This window comes from Callionymus lyra, chromosome 5 (genome assembly GCF_982586985.1).
Source record: "Callionymus lyra chromosome 5, fCalLyr1.hap1.1, whole genome shotgun sequence".
NCBI classification, from domain to species: Eukaryota; Metazoa; Chordata; class Actinopteri; order Syngnathiformes; family Callionymidae; genus Callionymus; species Callionymus lyra.
This window is the reverse complement of record NC_141822.1, coordinates 16651814-16669727: the sequence shown is the minus strand read 5'-3', so window position 1 is coordinate 16669727 and position 17914 is coordinate 16651814. Positions and strand designations below refer to the sequence as shown.

The following is a 17914-nucleotide window of genomic DNA, read 5'->3' as shown; positions in this document are numbered from 1 at the left end:
GAAGGACTGCCCTCATTAACAGCCACTCGTGGACCGTGCACAGCGGGTCCGACCTCTGAACGCATCGCAGCGACGGGGCCGAGCTGCTCCTGCACCGCTCACTAACATGTCATCGGCGTAGAGAGTCCAACCTTCCTGTCTTTTCAACCGCCTCGTGGTCCAGCCTGGGACCCAGGTCAGAACCGGTTGCCATGGAGCTGGGGAAAATACATCTGAATCTGAAGACGCTCCTGCTGACCATGATGATGTTCAAATGGGGTGAGTAAGAAAAAAAAAAAAGAATCACTCTTGAGGTTAATCCTAAGTGAGAATGATAGTTGGCTGCTGCAGGATAATCCGACTCTTCCGAGAGAGCAACAGGTTGTATGGAAGGTTTGATATCATCGTGGGTTTCGCTACAGATTGCTTTGGACGGATCGTTGGCCACCAGCCAGTGGAAGGAATGTCAAAAAGGATCATTGAAATGCTAAACAAGGAGTTGAAGTGACTCAAGAGAGTCTCAGACGATTGCACTTTGTTACACTGTTTGGTCTTTCTTTTTTTCCTAACTTTTCTGTGTCGAATTTGACACATGACTGGTCGGGAATGAACGCTTCCCAGTCATGCGTACTCAAACAGCACGAATTAGGACGAGATCCGCGGAGACAAGGCTCTCCACGGCCGTCTGTGCATGAATGAAAGTGCAGAACAAGGTCAAACCTTGTGTACAAACCTCAGCTTGTTGCGCCGCTGCCACCAGATCTCGTGTGCGACGGAGAAAGACTCGATAAATCATGCTCACGGATCAGAGATTTTGATAACAGTTCAGCTGATGAGTAAAGAGTTCTATAGGTCAATGTGGTCGAGACATAACTAGTGGCAACGATACATCAGGTGTAAGAAGTCGTAATTAAAACAACTTTATTGGATTAGATGTCCTGAGGAAACCTCTATAAGCTGCCTGGAGTGTGTTCACCTGTTAAAGTATTGCTTTTTAATGGAGAAAAACTATGAATCATTCAATTTAAACATGTGACTTATTATACGAGATTTATTCGAGAACACTGTTTAAATTACACTTAAGAGAAGAGAAAAACGATCACTATGATCGACAGTAGCGAGGAAAAACTTCCTTTTAACAGGCAGAAACCTCGAGCAGAACCAGACTCAGCTGCTGTGAGGAAGAAAGAAGAAAAAAGGGAGAGAGGACATGAAGACTATAGAGAACAGTGAAGACTAAGAGAGGATCCTAGATCTGGTAGATCTATCAAGGCAGATCCTGGATCCAGCAACATTCTCCCAAGGTGCTGAGAAAAAAAAGGTAGAAGATGGAGAGATAGAAGGTCGGTTAGAAGAGAAGAGAGAAGGAATGTAACACAATCACACATTTTAGTTGTGGAACATTAACTCTTCATGTTCGTGAACTAACAACACATCATTGTACCATAAGTAAGAACAGCAGGAACTAAATTAAAGTTCTAAATTATTGCATTTAATGATATTAGTTACATTTTATTGGCTCTGGTATTATAAACACATATATCTTGTGTTGTCCTACAAATAAAGATTACTTTGACAAAAAATATGTACAACTCTGAAAGTGTTGTTTTCATGAATACAATACATTGTCAGGAGTGCGTCAGGTCACATGACACAAACTAGTGACGGTATTAATAAAATTAAGCAACAGACATAAACCAACATGTGCTTTTTATATATATTTTAAATTCATTTTTATATAAACTAAATCCATTTTTACGTGACCAGACATGCACAAAAAACACTTACTGTCATTGACTTAACAAATATATAACTGAATGTCATTAAATATATCGTGGTCTCTTCCATCTTCACCCGACATGGATCGTCCCCCCATGTCACTCTTATCGTCTCCATGTCTTTCGTTGAGCACATCGAGGATTATTTATTCCCTTCATCATCTCCTCCGACATCAGCCATTAGTCCAGTTTGTCTTCTGCTACTCTAGTGTTATTATGGATGTTCATGAGCCGTGTTGGAACGCTGTCACACAGTGATGTGAGTTTACAGGATGGTTGTCGGGGCAACAGCTCAGCTGGACGTCTCTCTCTCAGCGCCACCTGTGTGACTCTGAGGGCGTCGGGTGAGAAGGACACCTGTCACTCAACCTGTCTGATCTGTTCGTGTGGAAAGACAGATCAGACAGTGTGTGTAGCTGTACTTCGAGAGGATGGTACTGATGATGGAAAAACTGTTTGTGAGTGTAAACGTAGTACTAATGTATCATCAGTATGTATCTGTTGGTACAAAACTCTCTTTTCATTGAAATATTTACAATAAAAATGACCTTAAGCCCCGCCCACTGAAAACACATTATGCCATTATTATGTCATAATGGACTCCACTCTCGTAACCTCTCGTTCGCCCAGATTTCAGACGAGGGAGAACTTAATAATAATACTTAATAGTAATAAGTTAAAAACATGGTCATGATGATGGATTTAATGCATCTTGGAGAGGAAGACTTTAACATTTGAAACATGTGAGTGAGTCAGTTTTCACATTAGTTGCTCTTTAAGTCACATTATTTCGGTGAAATATTGGTCTCATGATGCTGTTTTTAATGCTTAATAATAGACCAGCATCATGTATTAATCTGTAAATCTGACCAGAGGCATGTGACAATATCCAAATAGTATTATTGATTTAAATTGTATATATTTAATTGAATTAAAAATGATCCTAATTTCATTAAATAAACAATATGTAACGTTTTTTTTCTTCTTTTTTTTACAATAGTAAAAAAATATTTGGGTCAAACTAAGATGCGACAATATTGGGAATTCCTCAAACTTCTAATCCTTTGTGTGTGGTATTCTGGATTATACCAAACCACATGACAGCTCAGTCGTTCATTCATAGAGAAACATTTTTTTAAAAACACCTGCTCAATTATTACCAGCTTACTGGTCGATGAAGGAAATAAAACCATTTCATTGTTTTATTCACTTTCTGAACTCGGAGCATGTGAGGATCAGCGAAGGCATCGTTGAGACTGAGTTTTGAAGTGGTAATCTGTGCCACACAGAGATTAGAGCAGCGTGGATTTACCGAGAGAATCCTGGAGGATTACAACCAAGAAAGACAAATCTAGGAAGACGCCCGACTTCAGTGACAAAAGGGGGAGGAAAAGTTCAATCGGACCACGAGAGGGAAAGGTGTGTCCGCTCACGTGAAAGTCAAATATACGAAGACTAGATTAAAATGAATAAAGTTCAAGTAAAGTTAAAGTAGAGATTTCCTTTTATGTCCCACAATGAGAAAATGTCCATCATACCAAATGTAAATACCAAAACTATTGGCGTAAAACTGACTTTTTTTAATAATACTTTTTAATCCAATGAGTCATATTTAAAGTAAAGGTTTGTTCATAACATCTACTTACATGTATTGTTACATATAATAAAATCTTTAATTATTTATCATTTTTCTTCACGAATAAACGTAGTTATTGTATTTACTATAATTATTTATTAGTTTATGTATTTATTATGATTATTGTACTTCTCAACACATCAAATACACTAACATTAATTCAGAAACCATAACCTTGAACTCCTACACTAACAAGAATCTACAGTCATTATTGATCCGTCAAACAAGTTCTTCTTTACTGTGACATGAACTTTCTTTTCCTGGAACAAGCAATGAGTCAGAAAAGCCGCTGACTTGGCAGAACGTGACGTGCAGACACACTCGTGCATCACTGGACAATCACTGCTGTGACAAGGAAAAATGGAAAATATGCAGCTGTAATGACAATTAGACAAATAAAGTTAGAAGCACACATATGGAACCCGAATCTTAAAATAATCTTTTTTTTATATTATTTCATTATTTTAACCGTAAAAGTCCTGTAATGGACAGCAACAGATGAAGTTTTTTAAACAGGAAAGCTGAAGCATTGCTAGCATGAATTATAAGTTACATGAATCAAATCAAGTCAAGTAACGTTGTATAATAATACGTTAGATACATACTGTTCACATGACACCCATTAATGAGCAGACGTGAAATATATTACATTAATATCAAAATATGTAGGTAAAGTATAAATAAGAGGCAGGATTAATAAGAACTATTCTTCTCTCTGATTCTCTTTTCTGAAATAACTTGTTCGATCAGTTGAATATAGTTGAAAATTGTTTGATTACAGTGGAAAATTGTTTGATAATAGTTGAAAATTGTCTGATTTCAGTAGAAAATTGTTTGATTATAGTTGAAAATCTTCTGATTTCAGTTGAAAATTGTTTGATTACAGTTAAATTGTTTGATTACAGCTTAAATTGTTTGATTTTGGTTTAAACTGGTTTGATTAAAGTTGATAATTGCCGGATTAAAGTAGAAAATTGTTGGATTTTAGGTAAAACTAGTTCGATTTAAATTAGTTAAGGTTCTCATACATCCAGGTCATGGTTAACCAAGAGGTTCAAAAGCAAGGCAACTGGACTGTGTACAGTTGCTAAATTACAGGTATAAATTGTTTTATTACAGTTGAAAATTGTTGATTGTGGTTTAAATTCTATCCATGATGCATACATAGAAAAACATGTTGAATTGTTGAAAAATATAATTGAAAGGGGTATTGCATAAAAACACCAACAATATACTGAAAGTGATTCAAGTACAAGATGAGATTGAAACGAATAAACAAATAAAGAAGATGCTGCTCAGATCATCATCGATCGTCTACACGTGACTGGACCGAGGTCTTCTTCACGTGTGTGGCCCGACACTTCTTAAGGATCAACACTTGCAGCACTTTAGCCGAGTCTTCTTCTTAAATCAAGAAGACAGGTGATTAAATCAGTGTCTGCTTTAATCTGTCAAGTTCAAACTCCTCCGACAATCACACTCCACGTTCAATACTCAACAGTCTTGGACTTCAGAGACATTTATTGACCAAATGCAAATTTCACACAGATGCAGGAGCTTCGCAGTCAATCAAAAGAGTTTTGCGGGGTCACTGGTTTGGAATCAGATTTACCTCTCTGTGTCACATGGGTAACCCTTTAACACCTGTTTCTTAATCTGTCTAATCAGTGAGCCACAGCACCCCTGACCTCAACTTTCCTACTACGTATAATCTGTTCATTTTTTATTCTCTACATACACATATTGGTTGAACAGAATAGTCAGTGAATTTTACAATAAAAAATTAAAGATTTTGTTGCTGTTAGTTTAAATTACTATCATAATAAACATGTTTTCCAAGATGGCGGTTTCTTGAGTATGCAGGGTCTCCAACTCAACTGGCTGAAGGGGCCACAAGAAATAAATTCCTGTAGAGACTGGGGGGGTCTTTCTGTCTTTTTTATTTTGTATGTCTTCTAACCAAACTTAATTTAAAGTATTTTCTGTTGTTTATTTGATTTGACAATTTCTGTCTAGTTTCTCTGTGAATTTGGGACATTTTGTTCAATTTTTTTAATTTTTTTTTTAAGAAATCATCTTAAAATGTATTATTAAATCTTCATATAAATGATAATATTTGATGAGATTATCCTGATCAAATGGGGGGCCACAGAATATATTCTCAAGGGCCGCAAATGACCCATAATAATAATTTCAGGTCAGATTTATTAAAAATATGAACAAATACTGTATTATTTTACTTTTGTTTAAAAATGTGTACAAGTAACTGAACAGGAGTTGTGAAAACATGCAAACATTAACATGAAATGATATCACATAGATCAAGCCTCGAGGTCACGTACAATCAATTGTGTCATCGCCTGCAGATTTTTCTTTAACGACGACAATTTTCTTCTCTTGGATGTTCTCTGTGACTCAACACAGCAGTGAACGTCCTGTTATCATCCGAGTGAACAAGACTTTTATATCTTCGTCTCAGTCCGTTTTCCTGCCGACTAAGCTCCTTTCCTGACTCGCTTTAAACACAAGTTTCATCTCAACACTTTAACACGTTTGTAGAAATCTAGATACTATTAATTCTTGCCATCACCATAACAATATTAATGAAGAGATTCCATCAATTTGTGAGCATAACATTTTGGTGTTTCTGACTCTCTCCTCCCTTCATTGTTCATATCTTCCGCCCCAGTGACGCTGCAGAAAGGCTGCACTGATCAAAGCGTTGGGGGCTGGGAGTTCTGGACGGGGAGTTTGGTCTAATAACAGGAATGTGGACTGAATCCTCAGAGACCTCATGGCATTGGCCGGCGAGGGCAGACAGCGAACGTATTGTAAATCCAACACAGAGTTCCCCCACCGCCCCCCTTCCCAGCACCGAGGTCCTCAATGTGGAGGAACCAGAGTTATTCATAACTGAAGAATGCACGGCTTCACTCATTAGTGGGTCATTGTCCCTCTCGGCTAATTGAGGAACACAATTTCTAGCTAATAAAAGAAGCATGCCATGGAGTTTGTTAACGCTTTTGTGGCCCACAAACCAAATAGACGGGAATACACTGCACCCCACAGTCGCTGCTCATCATGAGTGAAGATGTTAATTTTAGCTCCGGAACTTCCCAGAAGGGGTTACCGTTGGGGAGACTGTTCAATTGTAAATGGGCTTTAAGTGGTAATCAGATGAATATTTGTATTCATCCCCAGATGCGACACTAATAGACTCAGTGACTCATTCATTCCTCGTTGCATTAGACTTTAGACTAATTTGGGGGTGAAAGTATGACGTAATCTATTCTATTTTAATCTCTGTATCCTTTTCTTTGCATTATTTGATCAATGTTCTTTTTTTTAATGTTATGTTCTTTATACTTGTAATACGTTATTTTGTTTGCACTTGTTCTTGTTCTGTTTTTATGAAACTTGCTGTGAACTGGAACCTAATTCCCCGAAGGAGATCGCCAGAGGGATAATAAAGTCTATCTAATCTAATCTAATCTAATCTATAAAATAGAAGTAATTGTGTACTGTATATTATAGACTTCCAAACTGAAAAAATAGGATGTGGGAACTTGATTAATGTCAATTCAAGGGGAATTCATACATGTTTTTTTTAATTAAATATATACCATATATACATAATACACAAGGAATATTTAAAGAATTTTAGCTACTTTAGCCAATTGTAAGGGGGCAGATATGGGGGCTGAAAAACCCAATGGAATTCAAAAATGTTCAAAGCCTTATATATAACAATATAACAATAATTAATATTTCTAAAGGTACTACCCCATCCTTTTTTGGGGTATTTGGTTTTCAAAATTTATTTTCTTATCATTTGTATCATTGCTTTTTGAGTAAATTCAGTTGTTTTTTTCAGCCAGTCAATATATTTATAAACAGGATAACAATCACTGTGATTTCTGTGATGTGGGTTTTTTAAATTTTTCACGTGCCTTATTTTAAATTAAAAATGTATTATTTTGCTTTTTAATTTCCTTCCAAAATAACATTATCATCTTTTTAGTTTTTTCTACGAATGGCTTCATTTAAAAATAAATATTTTATATTTCTCAAAATGTTTCCTTGCGGATAAAAGCAGACTTTCAAGACAAATGTTTATCTTATGTATTCCTTTCTTTTAATGTTTTTTTTTTACCTTTTAATTATTTTACTACAGGTATATATTTCCTTCTCTTTTACCCCCTCAAAAATGTATGGCTAAATGATCATTTTTCTCGATTTGGTGCCACTGTGCTGTCAAAAAGAAAGAGATTTCTAATGGCTTCCGTGGAGTGACACATGTTTCAATGTTCCAGGGATCCTCTGCACAGCGTCGTCGGTCAAATGCCTTTCATCTCCTTGCCAACACGGAGCCACCTGCGTGGACATCAAGGGCGACTACGCCTGCATCTGTGCCACGGACGGCGTCCGACACACGGGCAAGAACTGCGACCAGCTGTACGACCCGTGCATCCTCGCCCCGTGCGAGCACTGCGTCGGCCTCCCCGGCACCTCTCAGTTCCACTGCCTGTGCCCCGAAGGCCTGACGGGCGACAACTGCACCGAGCAGGTGGACGACTGCCAAAGCAACCCCTGCTCGGAGCCGCGCTCCCACTGCGTGGATCAGCTGAACGGATACTTCTGCAGGTGTCCCCCGGGGTACGGGGGCTGGAACTGCCGCACTCACGTGACCGACTGCATTGATGAGCCCTGCAGGAACAACGGCACCTGTGTGCTGAAGCCGCTGGGCTACGAGTGCCGGTGTGCGCCGGGGTTCGAGGGGAAGACCTGTGAGGAAGATATCAATGAGTGCTTGTCGGAGCCCTGTCAGAACGGAGCCATCTGTGTGGACGAGGTGGCAGAATTCCACTGCTTCTGCGTGCCCGGCTTTCAGGGGTTCAACTGCGAGATAGACATCAACGAGTGTGCGTCCAGACCCTGCGAGAACAATGGCACCTGCATCAACGAGAAGGACCACTACGTCTGCGAGTGTCTGGCCGGTTTTACAGGTATACACAGACACTAACAAATCTTTAGCAGGAGTTTAATTATCTTGGATTTGCTCCCAATAAGCTGTTAGGATCAACTCTCTCTCTAAAAACACTGTCTTCTCCAAGCATTCGACCCACTCTTCACATCCACACAAAGAGCCTCATTTACAGATCAAATGATCACTTCTGATCGACCAGAATACATCATTTTATGTTAAGAATCCATTGTCACTTCTCCCCTTTATTTGTTATTTACTCCTCCCTGACACGTTCAGCACTTGGAAGTATTTTAAGTACAAGATGTATTTCTAGTCAGGAATCTTATCTATAGTCCCGATAAAAGGCGCAGGGTGAGAGAAAAGCATTCCCGTCTTACACTCCTCGCAAGTCTGCTCTGTGTCAGCGGAGGGCAAACGTTATCCCCCCCGGAACATTCCTGTTGAAGATGCTGAGACAACAAGAACCGAAATCTCTCGCCCCATTATGAATCTGATCCCGGGTCTTTATCTCAGGTGTCAACTGTGAGACGGAGATCGACGAGTGCGAGCCGAGGCCCTGCCACAACGGTGCCACCTGCCGCGACCTCGTCGCCATGTACTTGTGCGACTGTCTTCCCGGGTTCGACGGGGTCGACTGCGAGACGGACGTGGACGAGTGCGCGAGTGAGCCCTGCCAGAATGGAGCCGTCTGTCATGACATGGTGAATGGGTGAGTCGGCCAGTGAACACCAAGACCGCACACAGCATGGTGGACTTTTTATATCACATATCCATCATTTAAAAAAATGCATTTGAACGTTTTTTCTCTATTAAAATACATTCTGAGGTCTCATACAGTTTATAAACTCTCAAAAACATACATCACTCTACCATGAAGTTCTTGATGACCACTAACCCTGTAAAATACATACTGCTCCTCTGATGGCGCTGCCTCCCCACCCTCGTCCCCTTATGTGTAAACCGAACTGAAGTTTCATTTCTTTTCATAGTGCTTTAAGTTCTAAAACGATCAAAACAACGATCCATTCCGTCGCTCCAACACGACGTCACTTCCGTCCTGGGTCTTATACTTTGCTTTGTGGAGAAAGATGAACAATCCAGAGTGTGTGTAACGGGTCGTTTATTCGCCGCTTCAAGTCAAACAAAATACAAGCTTTACGATCGTGACCGGACACACTTTGTCCCGGCGACAGTACAGGTCAATAGCCCCGGCAGAAAAGGTCCTGAGCTGTAGAATCATCGCTATATTTAAGTAAGTAAGTGAGTAAGTAAGTCATTTTTATTTATATAGCGCTTTTCCAGACCAGGGTCACAAAGCACTTAAACAATCAAAACAATATTCAATAGAGTATATACTTTAAAGGTCAAGATAAAACCGATAACACAACAGGAGTTCCAGAAAATCAAGGAAAAGCCTGAAAAAATAGAAACTTCTTAAGATGTTTCTTGAAGGAGTCAGTAGATCATCAAACACAGAAGGAGAGGAAGATTGTTCCAAAGCTTAGGAGCAACAGCCTGAAAAGATTTCTCTCCTCTGGTCCTGAGGCAAATTTCCCGTCCGGGAGGTCGTCCCTTTCCGGCCAAATGGTCCTTTTAAGTTCCCTGTGCCACGATCAGCCGCAGAGAGACATCCTAATTTGTTTTCTTGTAATCAAATCTTTCAACCGTTCTCGGGCGGGAGTTTATCTTTTCTTCTGTCTTTTAGCCCCCCTTTTCCCGGGTCTGTCTTTCTTCGTTCTTTGATCTACAATTTATGGTGTGATTTGAAGATAGATACACGATAACAATGCATCTTAGTTTCAGCAATGCCTACAGCAGACTTTTATATTTCTTTGTGCAACATCTCCAGAAAGAGCTTTTTATTTGTTTATATTAGTGAGCGCCGATAAAACTAAAAATCCCAATTAAAAATGTATTTACAACTCACTGTGGTTTTCTCTAACATTGTGCCTCTTTGCTTCAGCTACGCTTGCGACTGCACCGACACTGGATTCGAGGGGATTCACTGTGAAGTTGACATCCCAGAGTGTGCGTCCAACCCTTGCCAGCATGGCTCCACATGCATAGAGGAGGTCAAAGGTTACGCCTGCCTCTGCTGGCCAGGTGTGTAAAAAAAAAAGAAAGTCAAACTGCTTGAATGTTCGGGTTGTTTCAAGTCAAATGTTCTTCAGGTTACGAGGGAGTGAACTGCGAGGTGGACATCGACGAGTGCGCAGAGAAGCCGTGCGACAACGACGGCGATTGTTTTGAACGTTCTGATCCGAGCCACTGGGACCTGGAGTGGGAGCTACGATTTGCAGACGCCGCTGGATACATTTGTCAGTGCCAGTCTGGTTTTGCAGGTCAGAATAATTAACCCTGCCTTGTCGGTGACTGTTCAGCAGAAATTCTGTAATAACCGGTCTTGTAACTGCAGGTGAGAACTGCTCAGTCAACATCGACGAGTGCGAGTCGGAGCCGTGCCAAAATGGCGGCCATTGTAAGGATCAAGTCAACGGCTTCAGCTGCACATGCGCTGCTGGGTTTTTGGGTAAGAATCAAACCTTGAGTTGATCAAAAGTGTGGTTTCGTGTTCCAATGATCTCACGCTCACAACAGGCAAGCTGTGTGAGGTGAACGTTGACGAGTGTGCGAGCCAGCCCTGTCAGAATGGTGGAAGGTGTGAAGATGGAAGAGCCTCCTACATCTGCCACTGTCCTGAGCCTAAACCCGGCCAGCTCCCCTGGGGAGGTGAACACTGCAACGTCAGGCTCTATGGCTGTGTTGGCCATGAATGCCAAAATGGGGCTAGCTGCCATCCTTGGCTTGAGGGGGGAGAACATGGCCACACATGCTTGTGCGCTCCAGGCTTCTACGATGAGCAGTGCTCTACACGGACAACCTTCTCGTTCTCCTCTCCAAGTTTCATCCAGTTAGAAGTGGAACGCAGATTTCGCAGAGAGTTGGAGCATCATGATCATCCAGGACTTGGGGTTCAGCTGCGCTTTAGGACTACAATACCTGACATGTTGCTCTTCTATCGAGGAAATGAGGACAACCATCTTCTCCTGGAAATTGTGGACGGACATTTACACGCGAGAGCTTTTTCTGAAGAGTCTGAACTTCATGTTCCATCTAATGACCTGGTCAATGACGGAGAATGGAGAGATTCCCACGTAATATTGTCAGATGAAGGTCTAGCATTGATACTAAAAGGTCCAGGCTGTGGACAAGAAGGTTGTAGATCCATCGACAACGGAACGAATGATCCACCTTTCCAGCCGTCTGAGGTCTTTAGTGAGGTCTACATAGGTGGCGCACCGGAGGAGCTTCTAGACGCAACCCTCAGTGCCACAGGCTTCATTGGCTGTATGGAAGATCTGATCATAGATTCCAGACCCATTCTGCCCCAAGAATTTCCAGAAGACCATGGCCATGAGCTGGGTTGTAATAAGATTGAGTGGTGCAAACCTGAGCCCTGCAACCATCATGGACGCTGTGTGGACCTGTGGACAAGCTACCGCTGCGACTGTGACCGACCGTACCACAGCGAGAGCTGCACTAAGGGTAACTTTAAACATTTTCCCCCTCTTTTTAAGCTTCTTTTTACGCACCTTATTGTTCCTTAACAACATGTTAGGAATATTCTAAAAGTTCTGTGTTCTACTGTATTCATTTTCCTGAACTTCTTTAAGAACATCTAAACCAGGGGTGGGAAAACTTGGTCCTCAATGGTGGCACTGGGTGTTCTAACCGATCGAGCATCCACAGTTTAACCAATTAGTTTCAGCTTGAGGACCGAGTTTGGCCACCGCTGATATAAACTTTGTACAAAAAAATCATAGTAATACTCAACGACAGTCCAACCATCAAGGCCGTCATTAAACGTCTTATAAAATGTTTTGCATTCTGACAGAGTTCACATCATGGACGTACAGCCATGAAGACACACTGAGCTTCAGCTCCTACGACATCGGAAAAGACCACGGGAACAGCTTCAACGTGTCGTTCTTCCTGAAATCCCTGAAGCAAGACGGGCTGTTGTTCCAGTTGAGAAAACCCACTCTGGAAAACGAGGCATTCTTTTCCATCTACCTGGAGATGGGGAGGGTTTTTGTGAGCACACTGCCCAACAGTTCTCCTCTGTCAGCTCCCATATTTGTGACCACGGGCAAGCGGCAGCTTCTCCTGGTGGAGGTCATGCAGGGACAGGTGATCTTTGAGCATGCGGGACTCCGCTACAGAATAGGAGAACTCCCCGAGGTCACCCTCGACAGAGGGGACCAGGCCTACGTGGGGGGGCTGCCAAGTGAGTGGAACCCCAGTCCCTGGGGCGGACACTATAAAGGATGTTTTCAGGACCTTCGTTTGGATTCCGTGCAGTTGGATTTGGATGCTTGGAACAGCTCGGATGGGGAGAATGTGTATCTGCCGAATGATGCCGAGAACGTGAAGACGGGCTGCATCAGTGACGATACCTGTAAGGTAAGCAACGGCTTATCTAATGGCTCAGCTCTGGTTTGTTACTACTTTACCCGATCACGTTTTCTAATTACATTTCCAATGGTATAGAAAGAAATTTAATAAGAAAATAATTACCTCCTGCCAAGCATAGCATTGAGACATGTATCTTTATTTATTTAGTGGACATTACATATGAAAAAAAACAAAGATAAGAAACTAAAAACAATACAAAAAAGAACCTGGAAGCTGTTAAGAGCTAAAATCAGGCCAAAAACATTGGACGACTTGCAACTTTTGAAAGGCCGTCACTTGCTTAATAATTGTGTAATGATAGGGGAGTAGTTAGTACACAACTGGACGAATAAGGCCAAAGATCAGTCCAGACACAGATGAGTTCATGGCGGTAATTTTGAGACCAAGAACATCTCTATAAGACCCCTGTAGCACACATGAGAGGGTAACAAAGCTCCCTGATTAGATATAGATTAAGATAAAAAATCATTTCCTTTGCGTGTCAGGTGAAACCTTGTCGCAACGGAGGAGAATGCATCGTCACATTCAACGACTTCACCTGCACTTGTCTGGAGGGCTACACGGGGAAATCCTGTGAAACTCGAGTGTGGTGCGTGAGCGGTCCGTGTGTCAACGGTGGTCACTGCATGGACCTCCCCGATGGATACGAGTGTAAGAAAGACCACCAGAGTTAAATGGGTCTTTGTTGCGAGTGTTTTTTCTTACACCTTCCTTCATTCCAGGCCTCCACAACGCCACTTTCGAAAACAACCCCGTGCAGTTCAGCGCCGGCAGCTCTCTGGCCGAGCCCGTCTCTTCCATATACATGGAGCTGAGGACTCGGACCGAGAACGCGGTGCTCGTCCGGGCTTCTTTGGGCACTGAGCTGCTGTTAGTCGGTCTAATAGATTCGTCGCTGCGGGTTGAAATCCACACCGGTAAAGGCGGCGAGCCTCTCGTCCTCATGGGTCAGCGGCGAGTTGCCGACGGGAGCTGGCACCGCGTGAACATCTACATGGCCGAGAAAGAACGGAAGACATCCCGGTGGATGGTCGCCGTGGACGGGATCACGGATGTTTCCAGCCTGCCGTACCGCACGGGGAGTCTGCAGTTTCTCAACTATAAAGGCGTCATTTTGAACATTGCAGAGAGCTTCACCGGATGCCTGGGAGCCGTCAGGGTCGGAGGCGTCTACCTCCCTTTCGTGGACGACAACAACGCTCCGCAGCCGTCCCAGTTCCACTTAGTGGGCAAACCAAAGATCCATCTGGGCTGCAGCAGTGCCCCTGTGTGTGATGCTGAGCCCTGCTTAAATGGAGCGACCTGTCTGGACCTCTTCAACAAGTTCGGCTGCGTGTGCGACCTGGGGTGGGAGGGAGAACATTGTGACGTCGACACGGACGACTGTGCGTCGCAACCCTGCGTTCACGGAAGTTGTAAAGACTACCTGGCAGGTTTTGAGTGCCAGTGTCACCCTGGATTCGCTGGCACAGCGTGTGGCGAGGATATAGACGAGTGCGAGGACCACGCCTGCGAGCACGGCGGCACATGTAAAGACGGACTGAACAAGTACACCTGTGTGTGCCCGAAGAACTACCAGGGCCCTCTTTGCCAGTGAGTTCCCCGTTTACATTATTTTCATTTCCATTTGAAGACTAAACCGAATCTTCATTGTGGCTGTTTTCGACAGGTGGAAGTATCCGCCATTGAAGTGTGATGAAGATGTCCAGTGTGCAAATGAAGGGGTCTGTCACGATGGCCAGTGGGGGGCCAACTGCACATGCATGGCTGGATTCACAGGCAGCAGGTAACGACTGAGTAATATTGATGAACTGGACAAGGATTACTAGGCAAATTATTACTTGTCCAAGCAGGTATGTTACCAGACATACATCCCAAAAATGTGTTTTGATAAACAGACAATTATTTTTATGTCCAAATTACTTGTCGACGTCGATGATCTCCAATTGCTAGAAAAATGGCATCAACATTGTCGCATTTCATTTCATGATGCTAGTGTTTAGGATGTGTTGATTATGTAAAAATATTCCTGTACACTATAGTGGCTACAAGGTTGTATTCTTTACCAACTTCATCTCACACGTCCTTCAGTCCAGCCCCCTTTAGCCATTAGTAGGATTTATCACATCCCATGCATGGGTTTCTCCTCCCATGAAGGTTCCTACAGACTTAGAGTAGAGGGGGCAGACAGTTGCGCTGATGCTCTTATTTTGAAAGACGTAGTTCATTTCCTCCTTCTGAAACGCATTTGCCGATAACTTTCAAATTAAACTCAAGAAAGAAGTCGCTTTTTCCATCTGTGCGAGTAAAGATGCTGAACTGATAGATAGACCCGCCTTATCTAGCTTCTGATTGGTTAATATTGCGTGGTGGCTTCAGTGATTGGCTAGATTTACGCAAAAATTACCATTAATTATATTAAGTTTAAGTATTAAGTTTATTATAATAAATAAAAAAATAAAAAATAAATATATAGCATTGAATAGGTAAATTTAAGCCTGAAAAATGTCAAATTTGGCATGACAATGGGTCAAATTGCGTGACTGTCACACTCAAAGCGTGAACTTACTGCTAGCTATAGCACCTGATGCTAGATACCAGCTATAACAACATCTTTGTCACTTAAGAGTCTCCACCTAATAAAAGCAGAAAGATGAAATAAAAGATGTAAAAAAGGTTACGTTGATTCAAACTGACATGATGCATTTGTTGTTCCAGATGCGAATCAGAGATCAACGAGTGCGAATCCAACCCGTGTCGAAATGGCGGTTCCTGCTTGGATCGCTACAACATGTTCGTCTGTGAATGTCCGCCTGGCTTCAGCGGCCCCGCCTGTGACACCAACGTACGATCCGATGTCTTCTCTGAATTGTTTGAGTGATTTTGGACCATAGTGGGCAGAACCATAGTGGGCAGACCATAGTGGAAAGACCAAAACAGTTGAAGTTTTACACATCATAACTTTCTCACTTTCAAACGTTGGCCGGAGAAACACCGCCACCTAATGGCTAATTTTGCATTACTTCAAGTTTGTCTACCGAGCATAGAAGTTGTTTCAAGTCATTTTTATAGTTGTTTTTATTATTATGCCTCATCTTTGTTACAAGAAAAATGTCCGTAACCTTCCAGAAGAAGTTATTTTTTTCATGCCCCTCTGTGCTTAATATTAAACTGTGTCAAACAGGTTAATTGAGGAGGCTCTGGGGTCAAATGTGTCAAAATCGACGTAGATTTATGTTGATATGGCGACCTATTTTGACAGCTTTTTTAAAATTAAGTCAAGTTCTTTTTACTGTCAAATATGCATGTATTAAGACATACAGCATAAATGAAATTGTTGTCGTCTCTGACCCACGATTCAAAACATGAATACAGTTCAAAGGACTTAACGACAAACATTAAACACCTAAAACAAGTAAAGACTTAAACCGACATTAAGACAATCAAGAAAATAAATAAAAATGAATAACAAACAAAATGAAATAAATAATCAACAGACTTTCATCATCAACTAATAAACAGAATATAAACAAAAAACAAAGTTAATGCACAGGCAGTGCAAGCAGGCATCAAGCGTTTTTCCAATGTGTCACCAGTCGACATGTTTAATTGCAGATTATGTTGTGATCCAAGTCAGAATGAGTCAAAAGGAGGTCTTTCTCATCTGCATAAAGCATTAAAGATGTTACATGACTTTCATGTTAAAAAAATAATTTGAAATATAGAACCCTTCTTTCATCCACTGACCCAGATTTCGTTGCTTCATTTTTGCAGAAAGAGGCTCAGAAACAAGGGATCACCTGGTTGATGATCGCCATCCCTCTGCTGTGCTTCTGCGTCCTCATCGTGATCTTCGGCCTGACGTTCATGGTGCTCACGGCCAGGAAGAAGCGACAGTCTGAAGGCGCCTACAGTCCGAGCACGCAGGAGCTGGCCGGGGCCCGGCTGGAGATGGACAGCATGCTCAAGGTCCCGCCGGAGGAGAGACTGATCTGAGGACGGTTCGACATGTTTGCCCTTCATAAGGAGCGGAAAGACTTGTTTGATCAACGGGTTAAAAGTGCATGATGGGAGCAGGAGAGTTCTGATGGACTTCTCAACTGTCCAGTAACTACTGTTATGGTGCTGCACATGTCAAAAAAAAACTTTCTTTCTGACTGACTCTCGAAGTCAGATGGACCATGTGATGTCCATCGTTCCGGCTAAGGGAGTTTAAAACACTCCAAACTTTCAATACCATTGTATCTGTGAGCTCTGATGTAATTCTCATATTGATGAATTCAACCTCTCACCTGTTGATCATGTGATGTTTAACTTATTAAGACACGAGTGAAACTAACACGAGTAGGTCAAGAAGAAACGACTCACTGTCCTCCTGGTCCTCAGAAGTCTTGTTACATTTCATCCCACGTCTCTGAAGATTTACCAGGAAGTGTCTGATAAACATGGAATAAAAGGAAAGCACTGCAGCTGAAGGTGAAACTAATTCAAAGTCATTTCTATACGAATCTGTCCTTCAATGTTCCCTGGACCAGAAGATAGAATCAACTACACAGATAAGCATCTTGTGAGTGTAACGGTCAGGATAGTAAACAAACAGAGATACTAACACGAGTGCCAAACCCTGCAGTGACTCGAACCAGAGTTCCCTGACGAAACCACATCTCTGGCCCAAAGATAGGCAGCGATACTAACGTCGATACAGTATTCAGGACGTTTTTCACCGAGGCGTTAAATTCCTGTCACACTTTACTGTAAAGAGAAACTAATGTGTTGATGTAAGGGTGTCTAAATAGATGTTGGACTCTATTGTATCATCGGTATGTGTCTGTTTGTACAAAACTCTCTTTTCATTGATACATTTACATTAGAAAATACTTTTTTGAAGAGAGGTGGTGGAATAGCGTCTAATAAGGAGACAATATGGGTCTTTAATGCATGTGGGTTCGACAAATACAACCAGAACTGATGTGAAATGAGCTAAAGGGTCATTATTGTGTTATTTTTGTGTGAGAAGTTAACACACAGAGGTTTTACTAGTGAACTGTAAATGCCACT

General features: G+C 41.9%; 1 protein-coding gene across 1 annotated transcript; it reads left to right on the top strand.

Moving 5' to 3' along the window:
• The first annotated feature begins 82 nt into the window (after positions 1–82).
• Positions 83–17835, top strand: crb2a (crumbs cell polarity complex component 2a). Its single transcript, XM_087791157.1, has 13 exons — positions 83–258; positions 7707–8399; positions 8894–9089; positions 10344–10483; positions 10552–10722; positions 10797–10910; positions 10979–11926; positions 12276–12844; positions 13342–13507; positions 13579–14449; positions 14526–14642; positions 15575–15701; positions 16631–17835. The coding sequence occupies exons 1-13, from the start codon at positions 192–194 to the stop codon at positions 16850–16852; spliced, it is 4401 nt and encodes a 1466-aa protein (XP_087647283.1). The 5' UTR covers positions 83–191; the 3' UTR covers positions 16853–17835.
• Positions 17836–17914: the final 79 nt, after the last annotated feature.

Coding starts and splice junctions, on each gene's coding strand:
- crb2a (XM_087791157.1), top strand. CDS start 192: ATGGAGCTGGGGAAAATACATCTGAATCTGAAGACGCTCCTGCTGACC. Junction 259..7,706: donor CATGATGATGTTCAAATGGG/GTGAGTAAGAAA, acceptor TCAATGTTCCAG/GGATCCTCTGCACAGCGTCG. Junction 15,702..16,630: donor GCCCCGCCTGTGACACCAAC/GTACGATCCGAT, acceptor TCATTTTTGCAG/AAAGAGGCTCAGAAACAAGG.